At 41.5% G+C, this 21,438-nt stretch overlaps 5 protein-coding genes across 5 annotated transcripts; 4 read left to right on the top strand and 1 right to left on the bottom strand.

Moving 5' to 3' along the window:
• Positions 1-985: 985 nt before the first annotated feature.
• On the top strand, positions 986-5,620 carry LOC135934660 (cuticle protein 19.8-like). Its single transcript, XM_065476570.1, has 5 exons — positions 986-1,107; positions 1,218-1,498; positions 1,566-1,857; positions 4,827-5,083; positions 5,147-5,620. The coding sequence occupies exons 1-5, from the start codon at positions 1,096-1,098 to the stop codon at positions 5,481-5,483; spliced, it is 1,179 nt and encodes a 392-aa protein (XP_065332642.1). The 5' UTR covers positions 986-1,095; the 3' UTR covers positions 5,484-5,620.
• Positions 5,621-7,581: 1,961 nt separating this feature from the next.
• Positions 7,582-8,617, top strand: LOC135939901 (larval cuticle protein A3A-like). The gene is made up of 3 exons (XM_065484511.1): positions 7,582-7,715; positions 7,838-8,091; positions 8,148-8,617. The coding sequence occupies exons 1-3, from the start codon at positions 7,704-7,706 to the stop codon at positions 8,476-8,478; spliced, it is 597 nt and encodes a 198-aa protein (XP_065340583.1). The 5' UTR covers positions 7,582-7,703; the 3' UTR covers positions 8,479-8,617.
• A 2,156-nt stretch (positions 8,618-10,773) lies between these two features.
• On the top strand, positions 10,774-16,579 carry LOC135934872 (cuticle protein-like). Its single transcript, XM_065476889.1, has 6 exons — positions 10,774-10,928; positions 11,034-11,290; positions 11,354-11,689; positions 15,775-15,904; positions 15,972-16,087; positions 16,146-16,579. Exons 1-6 carry the CDS (start codon positions 10,917-10,919, stop codon positions 16,414-16,416), a joined length of 1,122 nt encoding a protein of 373 aa, XP_065332961.1. The 5' UTR covers positions 10,774-10,916; the 3' UTR covers positions 16,417-16,579.
• On the top strand, positions 13,564-14,547 carry LOC135939910 (larval cuticle protein A3A-like). The gene is made up of 3 exons (XM_065484522.1): positions 13,564-13,710; positions 13,820-14,046; positions 14,102-14,547. Exons 1-3 carry the CDS (start codon positions 13,699-13,701, stop codon positions 14,436-14,438), a joined length of 576 nt encoding a protein of 191 aa, XP_065340594.1. The 5' UTR covers positions 13,564-13,698; the 3' UTR covers positions 14,439-14,547.
• Positions 16,580-16,874: 295 nt separating the features above from the next.
• LOC135939778 (uncharacterized) lies at positions 16,875-20,154 on the bottom strand. The gene is made up of 3 exons (XM_065484347.1): positions 19,937-20,154; positions 17,653-18,512; positions 16,875-17,468 (listed from the first exon to the last, which is right to left on the bottom strand). The coding sequence occupies exons 1-3, from the start codon at positions 19,952-19,954 to the stop codon at positions 17,198-17,200; spliced, it is 1,149 nt and encodes a 382-aa protein (XP_065340419.1). The 5' UTR covers positions 19,955-20,154; the 3' UTR covers positions 16,875-17,197.
• Between the last annotated feature and the right edge of the window lie 1,284 nt (positions 20,155-21,438).

Consider the following 21,438-nt stretch of genomic DNA (forward strand, 5'->3'; position numbering starts at 1 on the left):
CACTAGACTAGGATTTTCTGCAGTCTACTGTTCAATGTTTTTCGCTTTTAGTCAAAGGTATTCAGGCTATTGGGCACACAGATAGCACGTCGTCAGATAATGGTTACTGATCGCCTCTCTCAAAATGTAGAACCACAACCAAAAATACTAAGAGAGCCGAGCTGCTCACCAAAGATACAAACCATCATCACGCACACATTAAAAATGGTAACTTTTATAATTAAATAAAGGATACTGGAGATATTTCTGTGGCCACTCTTGGCTTAAAACAAAATCTATGCAGCAAAACTTCTCGATAAATTTGAGAAATTTGAAAAAAAGACTCCATTTTTACAATTACAAAAGCGTGGAAATTTATATTAATTTTTATTCATTTTTCTTGCCGTCAATAGGAAAGAAGTTGTCTGATAAACAGGAGATATCAAACTGGAGCAGCGTGTAGTACTACTTTGTAAAATAGCTCCTTGTAAAATAGCTCCTGCACTATCTGTTTGAATCAATCGATTTTAGAATAAACATTTAATAGTCATCTCTTGACATATTTTTCGTTGTTTAATTATAGCATCGTCAACAAAATATTTTGTGTTCACTTCTCAAAAATAAACTGATTATGCCAACTCAAAAATAATTTTATTCAAAAGGAAACTCTAAGTCAACATGCAATAAACAAACTAATACAGATGCACGCTGGAATTTTCAGCTGAGCAACTGCCTAAAAAGGAGTAAATATTTTAAAATCTACAAGCTTCAATGATTGCAACCAAATATAAAAAAACCTTTACTGATAACTTTATTGATAATTTGCTGAAATTTAGCCATATGGTTGCAGAAAATTGACCCAACCTTAACGGAACAACCCGCCCATCGAACGACAGATACCAGTGAAAGAATTGTAACGTCGAGAGAAAGGGGGAAATTGGAACGCAACGCATGGCAAGTGCCGGCCGCTAGACAAGTTGCAATTTCAAGGGCCACCTCCCTCCCTTCAGGCCGAAACCAGGGCATTTCTTAACTCTGCGAAATGCAGAATATCGCTCATGGTATAAATACTGAGCCGCGGCCAAGACCGATCACACTTGAACACACAAGCTCAACATGTTCAGCAAGGTAGGTGTTCGCTCCGCGAGCAAAAAGCCGAGATAACCCCTGGATTATATCGAGGCTAAATTTGCTCCAACTTAAAATTTTTCTCAAAACTTACCCTCAAATTTGCACAGATCCTCGCCTTCTCCGCCCTCGTGGCCGCTGCCTCCGCCGGTGTTGTCGCCCCCGCACTGACCACCTACGCCGCCGCCCCCGCCTACTCGGCGTACGCTGCCCCCATCGCCCGTGCCGCTTATGCCGCCCCCGCCTACGGCTATGCCGCCCCCGCCCTTGCCCGCGCTGCCTACGCCGCTCCTCTGGCTTATGCCGCCCCCGTCGCCAAGGCTGTCGTTGCCGCCCCCGCCCTCGCCAAGGTCGCCGTCCCCGCTGAATACGATGCCAACCCTCAGTACAGGTAAACAGCCACCACCCCCAATTTAAATTCATTTTCGAATATTAAACCCACCTCTTCCCCTTTGCAGCTACGCTTACTCCGTGTCCGACGCTCTGACCGGCGACAACAAGCAGCAGCAGGAGAGCCGCCAGGGAGATGTTGTCCAGGGCTCTTACTCCCTCATCGAGGCCGACGGCACCCGTCGCATCGTCGACTACACCGCTGACCCCATCAACGGATTCAACGCCGTCGTGCACAAGGAGGCCGCCGTCGCCAAGGCTGTTGTCGCCGCCCCCGCCATCGCTAAGGTCGCCGCTCCTCTGGCTTATGCCGCCCCCGCTGCTTATGCTGCCCCCGCCTACGGCCGTGCCTACCTGGGTTAAGTGCTCAAATCAGAACTGTTGGAGATTAATTTATTTTTGAGTGATATTATTCATTTTTTATGTTTTCGTGGTTTCAACACCATGGTTGTACAAGACTTGCATTCAAAGTGAATAAATGGAGTAAAATACACAACCGATATTTTATATTTTTATTCAAATTCAAATCCATCGCTGCCTGTGAAACAATCCTTACGTGTAAAATTAGTTTTTTCAAGGAAATAGTTATGATAAATGCAATCTCTTTTGTTCTTTTCAAAGTTAGTATCTACATATGTAGTTACATTTCACACAAGTCTTCATAAAACCCTTTATAAAAAATCTGATTTTCCGAGTTTTTTGTGTATTAGTGTTTGGTATATAATTCCACCTGAATACCATTTATGCACATTTACTTTGAACACATCACTTCTCAATTCCTTTCAACTCTAGCTGCTTCATGCTAGCTAGAGGTGTGCGGAAATCTCTCTACGTTACTAATACATGTTTTTATCTTCCCACCGTGCGTGAATCACCTTCACGATATGATTTTAAAGCGTTTTAATAAAAGGCGGTGGTCATCCTCTGGACTGAAAATATCTGCGCATCCTGGGTTAAAGCACACTAGTTGAGTGCGGGTCCATCAAAGGAAGGCTGCATCTCTAAAAATGAGAAACTGCATCGCACCTAAAAATCAGATTCAGCCAAGATCTGCTAACAAATTCAACCTGCGATAATTAGACACACTAAAACGATAATCGTACCATGGAAAAGCATATTCTGTGGGGTTTCTTAGTTAAAAACGCAGCTCAATCTGAAATATTTTGAAAAAAATTAAATATTGGAATTCTGTACACTTACTTTGAGAGAAGCAGCAAAAATATGTAAAAATTGATAAACCGTTTGATGTAGAGTGTTGCACGCATATTTTGCGTTAAATAAACCATTAATTAATAATGGAATTCTGGTTTCATTTTATATTTTGATCATGATATTTGGCTTCAGATAAACCAAAACTAGTCGGAAAATAAATGGTCGCTATTGGCAACGAGAATATACTCAATGTCAATTTTTTTAATAATCCTTCAGTGGCTTGTTCGATAGAATTCAAATAATTTAGCAATTATACACTTGAAATTTATCATAAATAAGTTAATTTAGCTTTATGATAATTGTGAAAAAAATGTCTAATAGACGGGACAACTCAAGTGTGAAAATGCTTGACACTTTCTTTTTCAAGAAATGAGAAATGCTTTCAAAATGAACATAAAAAAAATTAAAAAAAACCTATTATGAAATCTATTTGGACGCACTGTAAAAAAAGAACTCGATATATTTAAAGTGAGTATACAATGTTGTTGTGTAGAATTTGAAGTAAGTGTAGCCTCAGAACAGTCAACTTGCGTCAAGTCCGTAAATGTCATAGACAATTTCTTAGATAGTTCATAAAAGTTGGCCCAGTTTCTTTGAATCGACTGGACTCTTTCAAGATATGCTGCAACGATATTAAATGTCGAAATTCAATTAAATATATGAAATACATATTAGATACAAAATGTGCTCATCAGAACACATCAATGCTCCAAATTTCATCCCTTTTAGCAATGAGAACCCCGAGAGGGCTCTCAAAAGCATTAAATCTAGCCGAAAAATAAAACCGTCTGAGCCAAACCAAGGCTGACTCAGCCTGCCTTTTTCACCTCTGGCGCTGCTATCCTAGAATTGTCAAAATGGTATTACAATAGTTATCAAGGTCCTCAATTTGGAAATCAGCATTCAACATAAATTTGAAATTTGAGAGGTAGACTATAATACAATCTAAAAATTCATGTTTTTTAGGGGTTGCAACTTTTAAAATATTTTCCTCGAAATTCGGAACCTTTTAAATTTTGTAGACCATGCATGCTTCCTCCAAAAGATATCCATTAGTAAGAATTCAGTGCTTGGAACATTGGCCACTTAAAATTAAATAAATTACGCTAGCTCCTTTGGTGAAAATATATACGTGGTTCGAAGAAGAAAGAGATAATTAAATATTTCGCTTTTATTAAATATGCGTTCTCCGCTTTTTAAAGGTTCTAAAAATGTCAGTATATTACAAACAGCAATGCTGATTTGGCCAACCGAAATTTAAATGAGTTCATAATCGGGTTCACTCTTCTGGGATGGACAACACCTAGAGGTCATTAGTTAGAAGTCGATTCACACCTATCGCAGCATATGGTTTACGTTAACATTATCATATTATTAAGAAGTGAATTATTTTTATACAAATTATTATTTTGATTTGTATCATGGGAAACACTTGAATTAAGTAAAGTTGAGAGTGCATTAAAAAAAATCATGATTCCCAACATTTTTAAACATTGCTTTTGAAGAAAAAAGACCTGGACTAGCAATTAAAATTAAAAAACATTACACGCCAATATTTATTGCAGCACCATTGCGTGAGAGGAAGTAACAGTTTTGGATGTTTGCAACGAATATTTGCAACGACTTTTTGCAGAAAAATGGGTTTTATTTTTACTCTCTGAATCTGTAAATTTGTGTCGCCTGAGTCTGTGTCACTTGAATTTGTAAATAATCGGTCAGTTGATCCAAACTGATCATAGCAATCCATCTAATTTAACAGCAAGTACAAGAATTATTGTAATGTAAAGACATCGAGAGAAAGGGGGAAATAAATTGAAACGCGCAGCGAGTTATGTGCCAGCCGCTAGACAAGTTACAAATCCAAGGGCCACCTATCTCCCTCTCTTGAGGCCGAAACCGGGGCATTTCTTCACTCTGCGAAATGCAGAATATCGATCATGGTATAAATACTGAGCCGCGGCCAAGACCGATCACACTTGAACACACAAGCTCAACATGTTCAGCAAGGTAGGTGTTCGCTCCGCGAGCAAAAAGCCGAGATAACCCCTGGATTATATCGAGGCTAAATTTGCTCCAACTTAAAATTTTTCTCAAAACTTACCCTCAAATTTGCACAGATCCTCGCCTTCTCCGCCCTCGTGGCCGCTGCCTCCGCCGGTGTTGTCGCCCCCGCGCTGACCACCTACGCCGCCGCCCCCGCCTACTCGGCGTACGCTGCCCCCATCGCCCGTGCCGCCTATGCCGCCCCCGCCTACGGCTATGCCGCCCCCGCCCTTGCCCGCGCTGCCTACGCCGCTCCCCTGGCTTATGCCGCCCCCGTCGCCAAGGCTGTCGTTGCTGCCCCCGCTGAGTACGACGCCAACCCTCAGTACAGGTAAAACCACCCTTGAATTTAAATTCAGATTTGAATATTAAACCAACCCCTTTCCCTTTGCAGCTTCGCTTACTCCGTGTCCGACGCTCTGACCGGTGACAACAAGGAGCAGCACGAGAGCCGCCAGGGAGATGTTGTCCAGGGCTCTTACTCCCTCATCGAGGCCGACGGCACCCGTCGCGTCGTCGACTACACCGCTGACCCCATCAACGGATTCAACGCCGTCGTGCACAAGGAGGCCGCCGTTTCCAAGGCTGTTGTCGCCGCCCCCGCCATTGCTAAGGTCGCCGCTCCTCTGGCTTATGCCGCCCCCGCTGCCTACGCTGCCCCTGCCTACGCTCGTGCCTATGCCCCTGCTGCTTATGCCGCCCCCGCTTACGGCCGTGCCTACCTGGGTTAAGTGCTCAAATCAGAACTGTGGGATATTAATTTATTTTTGAGTGATATATTGTTCATTTTTTATGTTTTCGTGGTTTCAACACCATGGTTGTACAAGACTTGCATTCAAAGTGAATAAAAAGTGTTACATTCAAAACATTTTCCCGATTTTTAAATAAAAATTCCTTTAATTTCTTAAAACGTTATGACTTTAATTAATTGATATTATATTTTTCACACCTAGCTCTGTTACGAGAATACACGTCAATGCTTACATTGCATTTGGGTCTTTCAATATAATCATGTGATTTATTAGATCAAATTTACCTTTTTTGGCGTTATCTTAATCAGATTCTGTATTCCATTTACACTAATTTATGTTAAATAATCAACTCCTCAATTGCCACTACTTCATGTTTTCTCACTACCGCATGACGAACAATGCCACTTGTTGATGCGTGCGATAGCACTCCATCTCGCTAATTGGTGTTTTTTACCTCTCTATAATGCGTGAATCAACTTCACGGAACGAGTGTCAAGTGTTTTAATCAAAGCCCTGCTTTGCGAGGATGCAGCGCGCGGCGGTGATTCTCTACTAGACTAGGATTCTCTGCAACTTTAACCAGTCTTTTGTGTTTCGACCGGTGAAGTTATTGGGCACACAAGTCGATCGTTTATAAACTACGGTCATCATCATTCTGAAGATGGGAAATCGTCCCAACAAAGAATCAAAGCTGCTCTCAAAAAACACAACCAATAAAAATAGTTGAAAAGTTTATATATTTTTACTTCTGACTTGTCTTATTGATTAATTTTTTTGTGTATAAGCGAGAATAAACATCTATATATAAATTTCATAATTATACTAAATACAATTAGAAATTGGAATGCCCTGTATGAAAATGAAATGAACTTGTAGTAATAGTAAAGTGAGAGAGAACAGTGTGCTGCGTGTCAGGTTATGATAAAATATATCACTAAAAATACATTAAATCAAATGCTTATATAGTTTCCCCAATTACTAGGTAATTAGGCCAAGCTGGCCAAGTTTCATGGAACAAACAATTTCATAAAAAAATTATTTCAGCATATTATTATATCCAATGCCAACAACGCAATGAAATGTTGCTCATTTATTGCACTGGTTTTATAGTTAAAAAAATTTTAAAAAAATTCGCCAAAAATCCACCTATTTATTTAATTTACATTGGAAGGAAGTTTAACCATACAAACTTTCACAGAGATGCGATGATCACGAGACACGTCTGTCGCAGCTTGAATTATTCATTTAATATAGTGTTCATGAATGGAACAAAACGTACACGCCCGTGGAAGATGACTGCGTTTCTTAAATCCTTAAAAGCACATCATTAGTTCGTTTCTCTTTTCTCAAAAATGATTAACCAAGCTACACAAGTTATCTCATTTATATTAACTCGCCTTCAGTGAAAAAAATAATATTTAATTATCCCGTTGAAATTAAGAGCAGCCTACACATTGTAATGCAGTCTGTTTATTTTTCATATCTTTAGAGAAATGCCCTGCTTCTGCAGGGCATTTGAAAAAATTGCTCGCTATACACCAAGGAAGCTGTTTAACTTACACTGATGACAACCTCGAGTGCATCTGCATTTCTTGACATCTAGCAATTATTAACTCTACGCTATTCATATTTCTATTGAATGTTTATCAGTCTTGAGCGCCAAATATTTAATCCCATATTTATTTCAAAACAATATTGAATTAAACTATCTTTTTTTTTAAAAAAAATAATAATTAAAAAAATAAAATAAACCAGTTCTTTTAAAAAGAAAATTTTAGTACAAACAAAAAAATAATAATACACACCTCATTACTTTCTGGGGGGTTGCGTTTAAAGAATTATCATATGCTTGAAATACTTACGTCTACAGATATTTTACAAATTAAAATAAACTGAATTACTATAGTTTAGCTATATGTGTCACTTCAATTTAGTAATTAAATAGCTGGAACTGAACTGGTCTGAAAATTCCGCCCATTTTTACGACGCGTAATATATAGAGGCGTTGAGAGAAAGGGGGAATAAATTGGAACGCTTCGCGTGGCAAGTGCCGCAGCCGCTAGACAAGTTACAAACTCAAGGGCCAACTCCCTTTCTTTAAGCCGAATAAACGAGGGCATTTCTTCACTCTGAAAAATTTCTTGGTATAAATACTGAGCCGCGTCCAATACCGATCACACTTGAACTCACAAGCTCAACATGTTCAGCAAGGTAGGTGTCCGCTCCGCAAAAGAGCCGAGATAACCCCTGGATTATATCGAGGCTAATTTTGCACCAATATTTAATGTTGCTCATCACTCTCTCTCTCTCTCTCTCTCTCTCAATCTGCACAGATCCTCGCCCTCTCCGCCCTCGTGGCCGCCGCCTCCGCCGGTGTTGTCGCCCCTGCGCTGACCACCTACGCCGCCGCCCCTGCCTATAGCTACGCGGCTGCCCCCGCCTACGGCTATGCTGCCCCCGCCATCGCCCGTGCCGCTTATGCTGCCCCCGCTTACGGCTATGCTGCCCCCATTGCCCGCACTTATGCCGCCCCCGCCCTTGCCAAGGTCGCCGTCCCCGCCGAATTTGACGCCCACCCCCAATACAGGTATAACCACCCCCGGCTCTTGATGAATTTTGGCACTCATATCCACTCTTTTGCAGCTTCGCTTACTCCGTGTCCGACGCCCTGACCGGCGACAACAAGGAGCAGCACGAGAGCCGCGACGGTGATGTTGTCCAGGGCTCTTACTCCCTCATCGAGGCTGACGGCACCCGCCGCACCGTCGACTACACCGCCGACTCCGTCAACGGATTCAACGCCGTCGTGCACAAGGAGGCCGCTGTCGCCAAGGCCGTCGTTGCCGCCCCCGTCGCCCACGCTACCTACGCCGCCCCCGCCTACGCCCGTGCCTATGCCCCTGCTGCTTATGCCGCCCCCGTCGCCCACGCCGCCTACGCCGCCCCCGCCTACGGCCGTGCCTACCTGGGTTAAGTGCTCAAATCAGAACTGTTGAAGCATGTAACTTATTTTTTGAGTGATCGTTTATTGTTCGTGTTTTCATGGTTTGGAAACCATGGTTGTACAAGACTTACTTTCAAACAGAATAAATAGATAAATATTTAAAATCGAATTATGATTGTTCTTATTTAGATTAACTAACAATATAGGTTTTTGGACCAAAATTCCCATTACATCATTATTCGTCAAATTTTGAGTTGCCAGAATTAAATTGAAAGACGGGGTACTGCATAGCTATATATATATATATATATATATATATATATATATATATATATATATATATATATATATATATATATATATATATATATATATATATTGCAAGGAAAGTCTGTCTTCCTCTCTTCATATACTTCTCAGTCTAAATTTTTATCCCTTAAATGCATAATTGATATTTTGTGCGCTGACGCTGATCCAATACAACATCTGTGATTAGGACTAGCTGTTCGTGTTCGTCCTCACCCAGAGTACTCTTTGTGGGAAAACTATTCAATATAACTTATCGCTTTCATTCATCGAAGACCTGATATGATCATTGATAGAAATTAAACAACACAGTGTTTTTCTAATTTCAAATAGTTGAAATTTTTATAATGCTCATATGCCTGTTTTATACCTGCTATAAGGCTAATTGTAAGAAGTAGCTGGAAACAATAAAAAGTCGCATTTGGTCTTTGGAGCAAGCCTCAACTGCTTCATGAATAGGACGTACTTGACATCGGAACTGGTCAAGAATTAAAAACGACGAATTTGATAACAACGAGGAAGCCTGGTTTCATTTTTTCTCAACAATAAAAAGTGTCTTGAAACCTTTCCTAAATAATTGTTTTCAATGGAGAAAGAGCAATCATCAAGTGTTGAATCAAAACTTATCTTGACGCGATCGAGTACAAAGATTACTGCAAACTCACTGTAGATCTCCATAAGAGCTTTTAAACATTTTTACTAACGTAAAAAATTCTCTCACACTTTCCACGAGCCCTCTTAATGGTTTGTTTTTGTTACTCACACAATTAGTCTAAATGCGTGGTTGGGTATAATCTACTTTATTAAATTCAAGCGTGGGTAGGAGCAACACTATTTGACGCAGCAGCATCACGACATCAAGTAGATGAATTTAAAGACTTATTTATATTTAATCTGTTATAGAGATCTCACCAAAATGCAGCAATAAAAGCATTCGCTTAACTTAATTTATTTGCAACGAGATCGTTTTCTCGCTTGGAAAAATCACGTGCACTGCGAGAATCCGAGTAATCTCTTTAATCTTGATGTTGATCACCAATATGGCCCTTCATTCTATTTAATTTGCTATTGGAATGAACCACCAATACATTTATGATAATGAAATTTAGTTATCGCTGTGAGTGCTAACGAGAACGATTGAAAACGTGTTTTGCCCAATTAATAAATTAAATCTACTAAACTTCGATTCGTAAAAAGCACAAGGTAACAAAGCAGTTGCCCCAGATTTCTTTGATCGACTAATTCCTTACAAATATTGCATCAGATATTCAATGTCAACGCAATTAAGTGCTTCGATCTATTGCACGCTCTCCCCAAATCATTCTACCAAATATAATTCAATATTTATCTCAGAATAAAAAAATATGATATGTTGATATGAGCCCTCTGCTTTCGCTGATCGGAATGTACAGCGATTTATTATTAATAAATAGAGACATATTTTCACGAGAAACACCTGTCACAGTTTTATCATTCTATTGGCATGAGAGATAACTGCCAAAATTAAAACGACTGCGATTGCAAAAACTGAAACTCATTATAGTTTATCCTTGATATTTCTCTGATATGATTAATGATTAACAAACGCCTTCCGAAAGGTTTTGATGCGCATGCACACGATCAAAATGTTACATCTCAACTCGCATTGAAAGCTAGAAAAATGCTGGTTCCGAGTGTGTACACATTATCAAAAAAGATTTGATCGAAAAAGAGGTCAAATTTTTAATTGCAAAAATGATTAATGAGATAAAACTTCTCATAATATGTTGCAGAGCATTTTAAGGCACAAAAATATGGGGCATGGACCAGTTTATAAATGAAAATACTTGTGTAATTTGAAACATTTTAGCCGCGAATTTGAGTGTAACTTGTATGAAGCAATATCTGAACATTTGATCCCAACTGATCTAAACAATCCGCCTATTTTAACGACAGAGACCAGAGTAATATATAACATAGAGGCGTCAAGAGAAAGGGGGAAATAAATGGAACGCGACACGAGGCAAGTGCCGGCCACTAGAGAAGTTACAAACTCAAGGGCCAACTCCCTCTCTTGGGGCCGAAACCAGGGCATTTCTTCACTTTGCGAAATGCAGAATATCTCTTGGTATAAATACTGAGCCGCGTCCAATACCGATCACACTTGAACACACAAGCTCAACATGTTCAGCAAGGTATGTGTCCGCTCCGCAAAAGAGCCGAGATAACCCCTGGATTATATCGAGGCTGATTTGCTCCAATTTTTATTTTTCTCAAAACTTACCCTCAAATCTGCACAGATCCTCGCCTTCTCCGCCCTCGTGGCCGCCGCCTCCGCTGGTGTTGTCGGCCCCGCGCTGACCACCTACGCCGCCGCCCCCGCCTACTCGGCGTACGCTGCCCCCATCGCCCGTGCCGCCTATGCCGCCCCCGCCTACGGCTATGCCGCCCCCGCCCTTGCCCGCGCTGCCTACGCCGCTCCCCTGGCTTATGCCGCCCCCGTCGCCAAGGCTGTCGTTGCTGCCCCCGCTGAGTACGACGCCAACCCTCAGTACAGGTAAAACCACCCCTGAATTTAAATTCAGATTTGAATATTAAACCAACCCCTTTCCCTTTGCAGCTTCGCTTACTCCGTGTCCGACGCTCTGACCGGTGACAACAAGGAGCAGCACGAGAGCCGCCAGGGAGATGTTGTCCAGGGCTCTTACTCCCTCATCGAGGCCGACGGCACCCGTCGCGTCGTCGACTACACCGCTGACCCCATCAACGGATTCAACGCCGTCGTGCACAAGGAGGCCGCCGTTTCCAAGGCTGTTGTTGCCGCCCCCGCCATCGCTAAGGTCGCCGCTCCCCTGGCCTATGCTGCCCCCGCTGCCTACGCCGCCCCCGCCTACGCTCGTGCCTATGCCCCTGCTGCTTATGCCGCCCCCGCCTACGGCCGTGCCTACCTCGGTTAAACAACATGTACAATTTTCACCTGTTACACTCATCTAATTTATTTGTGATTAATTCATCTCTCATATTTTCGTGAATTTTATCACGAGCATACAAGACTTTGAATTGAATAAATGTAAGAATACAAACACGACTTCAAAATCTATCTCTTCAACACCTTATTATGCATTCTCTTTATATAGCAGAGCAGCAATGTAATTAAACAACTTTTAATAATTTAAAAATATATAAAAATTTTAATATAGATAATTGGATAGTTACTAAAATAAAAACAAATTTTAGCACTGCGACAAAAGCAGTAAAGTATTAAATAAGCCCTCGAAATAGTGCTATTGTGCTCAAATTGGGCAACCGTTTGCAATAAAAATATATTTTTTAAAGCAAATAATGCTCAAATAGTTCAATGGGCTGGGACGCTCAATACCTGCGCACCTTCCCGGCGGCTTTAGGGACAAATGTCTGATGTTTCAATAAAAGACTTCGGTGCGGGGAGGCGAAAAGGGGGCATCAATGGGCTCCTCTACGGCCACTCGGGGTCTATGTTATCCTCATGACGGTGCTGAGCAGTGGTAAAAAATTTAGCAAAAAATAGCGCGGAAAATAAAAGGATCGGGTGGTTTGATGTTTTCAAATTACTGAACGAACCCTCGCTATAATGCTTCATTTGTAGCTCCATGGCATTGGTCCTCTTCAATTTGATGTTATTTATAAAAAATTTTGCTCTCGATAATTTTGGATGTAGGCATAGGCATAGGGAAACGTTGTTCTGCCGTCTCATTATATTCAACAAAGTTAAACAAAAAGTCATATTAATTTATTTCTGGCATTTTTCAACCGAAATCCTCTTTGATTGATTCGCAGCTTACAATCATCACACTAGGTACGTGAAATAGTAAAATTTGCGATTCAGGAAGCGTATTTTCTCTAAGTTAATTGCTTCTTTGGATAGCATTTTTGTAGGACAGTGTTGTGTAGAGCTAAGTGTGTGTTTCGACATTTTTATTGAATTCCGCACTTGTTTTCTTTTTTATTGCACTCATTATTAGCAACTCAGTGCAGTCTAGTTTCAACGGCCGGTGATTCAAATTCCTTGGTAGATTGCTTCAGTGTTTACTTTTTGCGTATGTGATGAGGGCATATAGGTTTTGAAAAAGCTGTTGTCCGGAAATTTGCGAGATTTCTTTCTTTACAAGTGTTCTTTTTTGCCATCCATCTTGATTAAAGGACGTTATTATGTATTAATTTTTAATTTGTCGATAATACTGTATTTTTAAACTCATTATCATAAACAGGTTGCATATATTATGATGTTTCGTATATGGTATATGTTTATGTCAAAATAAATAAGTAACTATTCCTCTTTAAACATGGAATAAATTTAATTTATTATTAATTATGGTAACCTAAATATCCGAATGGTCATTTTGAAATAATAAAACCTCTCTGCGTTCCAAAATATTTAATGGAATAAAATTTGGTAGTTATAAAGAAATCTATCAACAACAACAAAATATGTTTTGTTATTCAACACGCCTGAAGCTTTTATTGCTTCGTTGGAAGTAGTTCATGCGTGACAGTCGTTTCTATTATGCTATAGGCTACAGGAGTTTTTAGTCAAGGCGATATATGCATATCTGTTTATTGAAATAATAAATGCTCCTATAAATGAATGCGTCTTCGATAGCTCTTTCAGGAACAGATAAACATATTCATCGATTGTTGCGTAAACGCAATGGATCCAATTCCGACCTGTGATACGCCCTGATAATACAGGATTCCGCCCATATTTATCGACAGGGACCAGTCTCAAAGGCGTCGGAGAGAAAGGGAGAAATTAAATCTGATCGCAACAAGTGCCGCGTGCGGGACAAGACAATATAGGGACCACCTCCCTCTCTGCGAGCCGAAACCAGGGCATTTCTTCACTTTGCAAATCACATAATATTTCTTGGTATAAATACTGAGGCATGGCCAGTGCCTAACACACTTGAACAACCAAGCTCAAGCAACATGTTCAGCAAGGCAAGTGTCCAGCTCAGCATAAGAGCCGAGATAGCCCCTGGATTATATCAACGCTCGACTGCTAAAAATTTAATTACATTTTTAATAACGCAAATATTTTCTTCAATAGATCCTCGCCCTCTCCGCCCTCGTGGCCGCCGCCTCCGCCGGTGTGGTCGCCCCCGCCTACGGCTATGCTGCCGCCCCCGCCTACGGCTACGCTGCTGCCCCCATCGCCCGTGCCGCTTATGCCGCCCCCGCCTACGGTTATGCCGCCCCCATTGCCCGCGCTTATGCCGCCCCCGCCCTTGCCAAGGTCGCCGTCCCCGCTGAATACGACGCCAACCCTCACTACAGGTATACCACCCCCGGCCCTTGATGAACTTTGGCACTCAAATCTACCCTTTTGCAGCTACTCTTATGCCGTGTCCGACGCCCTGACCGGTGACAACAAGGAGCAGCACGAGAGCCGCGACGGTGATGTTGTCCAGGGCTCTTACTCCCTCATCGAGGCCGACGGCACCCGTCGCGTCGTCGACTACACTGCCGACCCCGTCAACGGATTCAACGCCGTCGTGCACAAGGAAGCCGCCGTCTCCAAGGCCGTCGTTGCCGCCCCCGCCATCGCTAAGGTCGCCGCTCCCCTGGCTTATGCCGCCCCCGCTGCCTACGCCGCTCCCGCCTACGCTCGTGCCTATGCCCCTGCTGCTTATGCCGCCCCCGCCTACGGCCGTGCCTACCTGGGTTAAACAGTTGTTGATTATGTTTAAATTATTGTGATCTATTCATGTTTTCGTGGACACTCCGCGAGTTTATAAGACTTTGATCTTAATAAATATAAAACAGTAAACCAAAATATTTATGATCTTCAATTTACTGTCGATTTCCCTAGCTGCAAGAGTGAAATTTGCCTAAATTAGAGGAAACCCAGTTTTAATTCAAGATAAAATAATGCATTTTACATTTAAAAAAGCTCCTTTTAATGAATAATGCTAGAAAATATTTCAAAACTTTACTTCCAATCTAGGAAGATTTTAAATATTTTTTAGTAGATTGAATATATCCACATAAACGATTCTCATCAAATAATTCAAATAATCAATTGCTTATTGAGAGTTAGCTGGTTCTTGACGTTGGTCTTAGAAACGAATGAACAAATAATGCTATCACATGTAAGAATCCTGAACATAATATTTTATTTGGTAAATAAACTAAAATTTAAATTAATATTTTAGAATAAATTTGACCTGATTTTCATACTTTTTTAACCGATGCAAACGTTTTAACGCTACAGCATATATCAACACAGAAAATATGAGCAAATCTATTGTATTATAATAAATTGCATCAAATTGAAAAAAAAATAATTAATTTATTTTGCTATGTACAAACCTTTGTTAATAACAGTTAATTTTACAGGTAACTATTTTTAGTTGATTATACTGCTATACGTTTACTCATTTTGCTCATAATTTTATTTTTTTAAATCCCCACTAAATATTTCATTCTAATTCATTTGTATATTAGTGCGTCTGTAATAATCAATCGAATAAAACACGACGGCTACCCATCAAAATTGCGATCAGAGTTGTTTAAGTTGTATTGAAACATAACTGTTGTAATTTATGTCTTCTTTTGGGATAATGAAAAAAGTGACGTATCCATGAATATGACACACATAAAAATGTGTAGACTAGGCGTGGTCTGAACCCAATGCATAATGCGGTTAATACACACCGCGCTCCAACAGAAGCAGGTGCGGTGTGTGTACCTGTGTGCATGTGCGCGCAATGTCGGATACTAAAAAATACCCACCAAACCGGCAAGTGAAGTGTGCCTCGAGGGCCCAGCAGCTGCATCTTACACGGGTACAGCAGCTGTGTTAAATGCAACTTGTAACCTGCATATTATATCATTTGAGTGGGCACTTTCTAGACACTCTTGCCTCTAGTTTCCAAGAGAGGGAGGAAACAATAAGTGGAGTAAATATTTTCCCACTTCTTCTATTTTGGAGGCGCTTTTTGCGTTCCAAATGCGATGCAATTAGATTGCAGCCGCACTGCATTTTTAACAATTACATATGTTTTACTTCATTAACGAAAGCAGCATTTGCTTAACTACAGTATATATAGCGTGGACAGCGGCAAGCAAAGCATCAGTCCACTCCGACATCTCCACACACACAACACCAAACAAAACAATGGCTTTCTGCAAGGTAAGTCGACGCCGCCGCCGCTGCCGCACTCGAATTTGGATACCAAAAGTGAAATTGGCCGTTTCAGGTCGCCCTCCTCGCCGCCATCGTGGCCGTGGCTCAGGCCCAGTACTTCGCTCCCGCCGTGGCTAAGGTCGCCGCCCCTATCGCCTACAACGAGTACGATGCCAACCCCCACTACAGGTAAACCACCCTCCAACCCCCCAGTGAATTTCGGCACTCAAATTCACGCTTTGCGCAGCTATTCTTACGCCGTGAACGACGCCCTGACCGGCGACAGCAAGACCCAGCAGGAGAGCCGCGACGGAGACGTCGTCCAGGGCTCCTACTCTCTTGTTGAGCCCGACGGCAGCCGCCGCATCGTCGACTACACCGCCGACCCCGTCAACGGATTCAACGCCGTCGTCCACAAGGAGCCCGCCGTCGTTCACGCTCCCGTCGCCCACGCACCAGTGGCCTACGCTGCCCCCGCCTACGCCGCTCCGGCATACGCTAAGCCCTACTTCGGCTAAACTGCTCGCGCGGCCAATCTAGCAGAGAGCCAAATTCACGAGCGCCATCAACATATATATGAATGAATCATTTCACACCCATGTTCGCCATTAGTCAACTGATATAGACCAACTTGTTGTTTTAGAGTGAGGAGATGCGTTAATAAAATTTACAACAACCAAACATATATCCAAGTCTTTTCTATCTAATTAAATAGCCTGAAAATATTTCATACTAGACATTTTGTCATCTGAGCCACATCTAGCTGTGAGAAAGAGGTAGCATTTAATTTTAATTATCAAGTTCCCACCAACAAAAGAGCTACTAAATTGTTCTCCCATGTTTTAATCTAGGACCTAATTTGAGATAACTGTAAACACGAATGACCTAGGTGGTCCACAGCTTTCTTGAAATAAATCAAAAAGTAGAATGAACAATTTAATTATTTTTTCCTCTGCCTTAAAGAAACTCGTATTAGTACGGAGAAACATAATTTATATTATTTTCTAATAAATTAAATACAGAGAAATATAATTAATCTTAAATGGTGGATAACATCAGATGGTGTTCGACACGCGGTTAGACATCGCGAGCTTCACTATTTTTAGTCACACTTTCTAAGCACTGTTTTCTGGATGTGGCTTTATTCTCTTCTGTGCCGGCCTCCTTATTCTGCCAGCAATTTTTCAAGTCTCTAATTGCGGTTTTTCTTGGTTTCTTGCGCGCACCAGAACGATTGATTTTAGCGGTTCGGGTGAATATAATTGCCGCTTGTATATGACGGAAACCATTTTTGCACCTCTAGTAGTCTTCCACTGTTTCACTGTCTGAGTAGAAGTCTCCTCTTTCCTCGGACTCGTCTTTCACTTCGTAGTGGGACGGAGATCTGTACCTTGACTTGCCCCGGTTCTTTTTCTGCTGCTTTGTCTTCGTGTAGCTCGGTGACTGCTGCGTCAGGTCGGGGGCAAACGTTTCTTGGAGGAAGTGGTCGTAATTCTGGTAGCTCGTCGCGTCGCTTGACTCGGAGCTGTCAGGGAATTTCAATGTGGAGTATGGCCTCGTGGCGGTAGACCTGCAGGAAGAAATAAAAATTTTAGAAAATTAAATTTTTACTCTGGTGGGCCTTTTTAATGAGAAGCAACAAAAAATAAAATGTTTTTCTTGAAAAGTACGTTATAGTATTTTTTTAATGATTGTTTGCTAAAAATGAAAATTTTTGAACTGTCGTGAAGATATAATTAAATATTTTAACTTACTTGGTGCTCTGAGATTCTTCTTGATATTGCACCGGCCTTCTTCTCTTGGAAGGATTGTCCTGGAACTTGACGATCGACGTCTCGGTGTGGTGCTGGCCTCCCTGCTGAAAAGCCGGCTTATCGTTGATGGTCTTGTAAGCGTGCGTGGCGGACGTGAACGCCGGGCCGGGGAATTTGATGTTCACCTCGGGGTCGAGCAGGGAGGGGTGCGCTGGCCCAGCGGCGCCGGGGGTAGTCTTGCCGTATTTGATTGAGGCGCCGACCTGTTGCGTGCCGTAAACCTCCTCGCTGCTGCTCTGGTCCTCGTTGCTGTCGTAGCTGTTGTAGAAAGGCTTCTTCGCACTGGACCCATAACTGACGGAGGGGCGATTTGAGTTGCCGTTGTACGTCAGTATCGGAGTGCCTTTGTTCGAGGAGGGTTTCGGCGAGTGGAACTGTGCAATGGTCTCCTTTGGCACCTGTTCGTGCGAGATCATGGGCTGGCGCTGCTTTTTCGAGTACGGCCCGGATGGCTTTCCGTAGTATGGGTATTTGTTAGGTGATCCGTAGGGCCGATTGTAGCTTTTAGGAGGACCAGGAGGACCAGCCATGTAAGGTCGGGAGTGAGGCGGCGGAGGGTATTTGTACACCGACGAGTAAACGGAAGGGTGGCCCATTATCGAGGTGGAAGTGATGTGCTTCTTGGGGCGGGTGACCATCATGTGCGGACGCACCCTCTTGGAGTAAGGCGGGCCGGCCTTGTAAGCTAAGTCCCTTCGTTGCGTAATAGGCGGGGGGCCTCGCCGCAATGGCCTGTACGGCCGCGGCCGTACTGGTCTTTGGCAACTAACTATGGCCACAGCTATGCTGAGCATCAACACCTGAAAATAAATTACGTACTTCTTAATTTCAATATTTGCAGCAAAGACCAATAAGTCAAATAGAAAAAGCTATGAATTAATGATCTAACAGAACTAGCAAAATACCGCAAAACGATTGATCGCAGAGGCTGCACTTAGTTCTAAATTATGAAAATATCACATCACAAATCACTGAGATATTTAACATTTTTCAAATGAGGATAATATTTAATCAAAATGAGGATCCAAAGTATAATTTGTGATTTTTAGAGTGTTTTATACACAGATGTGTGGAGTAAACCCAACCATTATATTGACTCATGAGTGGAAAGTGAGCAATAAAGATAGAGTGAAGCATTAACAGTAGTTGCTGCTCACTCAATTATCTGTGCACGAATCAGCTAAAACCACAGAAATGCGCAGGTAAGAGAAACAAGCTTTGTCCTCAATGGAAAAATGAGAATTTTTAACAAAAGACGCGCGTCTAGTTTCAGTTGCGGTGTAGAGATCAGTTTCATATCTGACGAATACGCATTGTCATAATGAAAAACTGCAATTGGAAAATGAAAAGAATAAAAGATATAACCTCTATGAAAACAGGATGCTGCTACAAAAGAACTAGTCATTTGCCTCATTAGCCATAGCACGCAATCTGTCATTTCATTAAAAGATCAGAACACTTTGCCAGCTGGAATTGAGGAGAAAAAGGGAAAACCGACTAATTGAATACGGAATTATCTTGAATTATGGCATTATTTATTATGATAGCTGGAGTGCTCCACATTTGCTGAGCGAGATTATCTCTCTTGCCACACTAACTTGATAGCTTTAAGAAAAAAAAACGGGATAGGCAATAATTTGCGTATGCTGCGGCACCGCAGGTGAGTTCTCTCAATTAAACAATTTTCTGTTGTTGCATTTACTATTATTGAGAATTGAACAATTACGATAAATTGGTCAAGCTGCGTTCTGCTTTTCAAGATAAACGGAACTGCTGCTATTCGACGTTTTATAGAATTTCAGTGCCTACACAACACATTGTGTGTCAACGCTATTCATTAGCATAAGGAGGCACGTGCGTGACTCACCATTTCAAGATTTATGTTTGATAGCGCTCCTATCTTAATTAAAAAAATGGAACAAAAATCCTACAATTAAAAAAAAAACTAGGAGCATATCATCTAAATATTTGGCATTCACACTATGATGTTTTTCCACGAAAAAAACATTATTAACTGCCAAAAGACGTCATTCGTTGTAACGGTGCTCACGAATTTTTAATTAAAATATCTGCCAAACCGTTACAACGCAAATAAAATGCAGATTTACGATCGTTCCAAAAACAAAGCATTAAACTTAACTTAGCTAAAAACTGGAATAAGTCCGACTTCACCCTCAGATTCGAAAATGCCCATAGAAACAAGAAACATAAAAAGGAGACATACCAACAACGTGCACCTCATCCTAGTGCGAAGAGGAGCGAGTGTGTCCGGAAAGTGGCCGTGTCGGTTTTCCGCTCTTGCTGCTGCTCCAGTCGAAGAGGAGTAAGTGAGTGAGTGTTTACAGCGAAGCACTCGCGAGCACAATCAAACTGACGGTCAGGGCCGCGCTCGATTTTATACCGGTGCGCCGAGATGCTCCTTCAGCGTGGCAGCTGGCCCACTTCCGCAGAAAGCTCTCTCCCAAGATAATGCACATGATGCTGCTGGTGCACTGTGGCGAGATGGCTTCGGCCTCGTTAAGGTTACTCGCAGGAATGTAAATGGAAGAAAGGAAGCCGAAAAATTGTTGAGAGAGGCGCCGCTTGCAAATAGTTGTACTTTCCCCTCCATTTGGATTCACACTTAAAACAATGGCTTTATTAAAAACCAATTTCCGAACAACTTTTTTCACATTGAATTAGGATTTTTTGTAGTGCGTTTGATTATTGAAAATTCGCTAAATGCTCACTAAAAAATTTTTGCTCTTTTATTTTATAATTTATTAGTAAAATTTATTTATTATTACTAAAAGCCGTCAGCACAGCAAAATAGAGGATGGTTTCATTTATTTATTATTTGAAAAGTTACAAAATATTGATGACCAACCAAATTTGCGATTGAAGAAGTATCAAGAAACTGCGTGTATATACATTTCTTATTTTTGAAGCATCATCTTTCAGCGACACCGTTATAATCAGTAATTATAGATGCTGATTTCAGAGGTTTTCAATGCGAGGGAGATGCGTATTATTTTTTTTATAGCTTTGCTGAGTGGAGTGAAGATCGTGATAATCAAAGGAAAGTGGCGAAGATCAGACTGTTCAGCTAGATTGCTCATCCGGAAAAGATGCATGGCTTGAGCACGAAAGCATCAAATAAATCGCGCACGTTCCCGGCATGGGAATTAGCCGCGTCCTGCTCATCGCACTCGTCGCTTTTTGGCCTCATCTCACTTTCTTTCTTCCTGCGGTGCATGGTGCCAGACGACGCTCACTCTTATTGTGAGCGAGCGGTCGGTGGCATCAGCGTATCCCAGCCAACATTTCGCGTTTTAAGAAAGCGCAAAATGCGTCATTAACTCAATTTGCAACGGCCCAACATATGACTATGATTTGTGGGATGGAACGACAAGATGTTTTGGAATAATGACTATATAATGATGTAATGAGTGAGGAGGAAAATTATAGCACGTGTTGATTTTCCTGGCTCCTTAATTGTTATAGCAAACTCTGACAAAAAAATAGTGTGAAGATATTGCAACACTTTGTATTTTTAATAATAATATAAACAGTTGGTTTGGATATTAAGAGTGTCAAGAATGGGCGTTTGCTACGATTAGCATAACAATTAATATGAATTGAAAAGCATTTATATATTCATCATGCTAAAATATCTTTGCTTCGTGTTTTATGAATGAGGAAAGTTATAACGACTCTCTTGCTGAGTCATCATTTTGTATACACAGC

The sequence above is a fragment of the Cloeon dipterum genome, chromosome 1 (genome assembly GCF_949628265.1).
Source record: "Cloeon dipterum chromosome 1, ieCloDipt1.1, whole genome shotgun sequence".
Taxonomy (NCBI): domain Eukaryota; kingdom Metazoa; phylum Arthropoda; class Insecta; order Ephemeroptera; family Baetidae; genus Cloeon; species Cloeon dipterum.

What these genes read in the sequence shown, in the direction of transcription:
- LOC135939910 (XM_065484522.1), top strand. An exon ending in GACGCCAACCCTCACTACAG is followed by an intron (nt 14,047 to 14,101) that starts GTATACCACCCC and finishes ACCCTTTTGCAG; the next exon opens with CTACTCTTATGCCGTGTCCG.
- LOC135934872 (XM_065476889.1), top strand. An exon ending in GGCCGTGCCTACCTCGGTTA is followed by an intron (nt 11,690 to 15,774) that starts AACAACATGTAC and finishes ATTACATATGTT; the next exon opens with TTACTTCATTAACGAAAGCA. An exon ending in AAACAATGGCTTTCTGCAAG is followed by an intron (nt 15,905 to 15,971) that starts GTAAGTCGACGC and finishes TGGCCGTTTCAG; the next exon opens with GTCGCCCTCCTCGCCGCCAT.
- LOC135939901 (XM_065484511.1), top strand. An exon ending in GACGCCCACCCCCAATACAG is followed by an intron (nt 8,092 to 8,147) that starts GTATAACCACCC and finishes ACTCTTTTGCAG; the next exon opens with CTTCGCTTACTCCGTGTCCG.
- LOC135939778 (XM_065484347.1), bottom strand. An exon ending in GAAGAATCTCAGAGCACCAA is followed by an intron (nt 17,469 to 17,652) that starts GTAAGTTAAAAT and finishes TTCTTCCTGCAG; the next exon opens with GTCTACCGCCACGAGGCCAT.
- LOC135934660 (XM_065476570.1), top strand. An exon ending in GATGCCAACCCTCAGTACAG is followed by an intron (nt 1,499 to 1,565) that starts GTAAACAGCCAC and finishes TCCCCTTTGCAG; the next exon opens with CTACGCTTACTCCGTGTCCG. An exon ending in GACGCCAACCCTCAGTACAG is followed by an intron (nt 5,084 to 5,146) that starts GTAAAACCACCC and finishes TTCCCTTTGCAG; the next exon opens with CTTCGCTTACTCCGTGTCCG.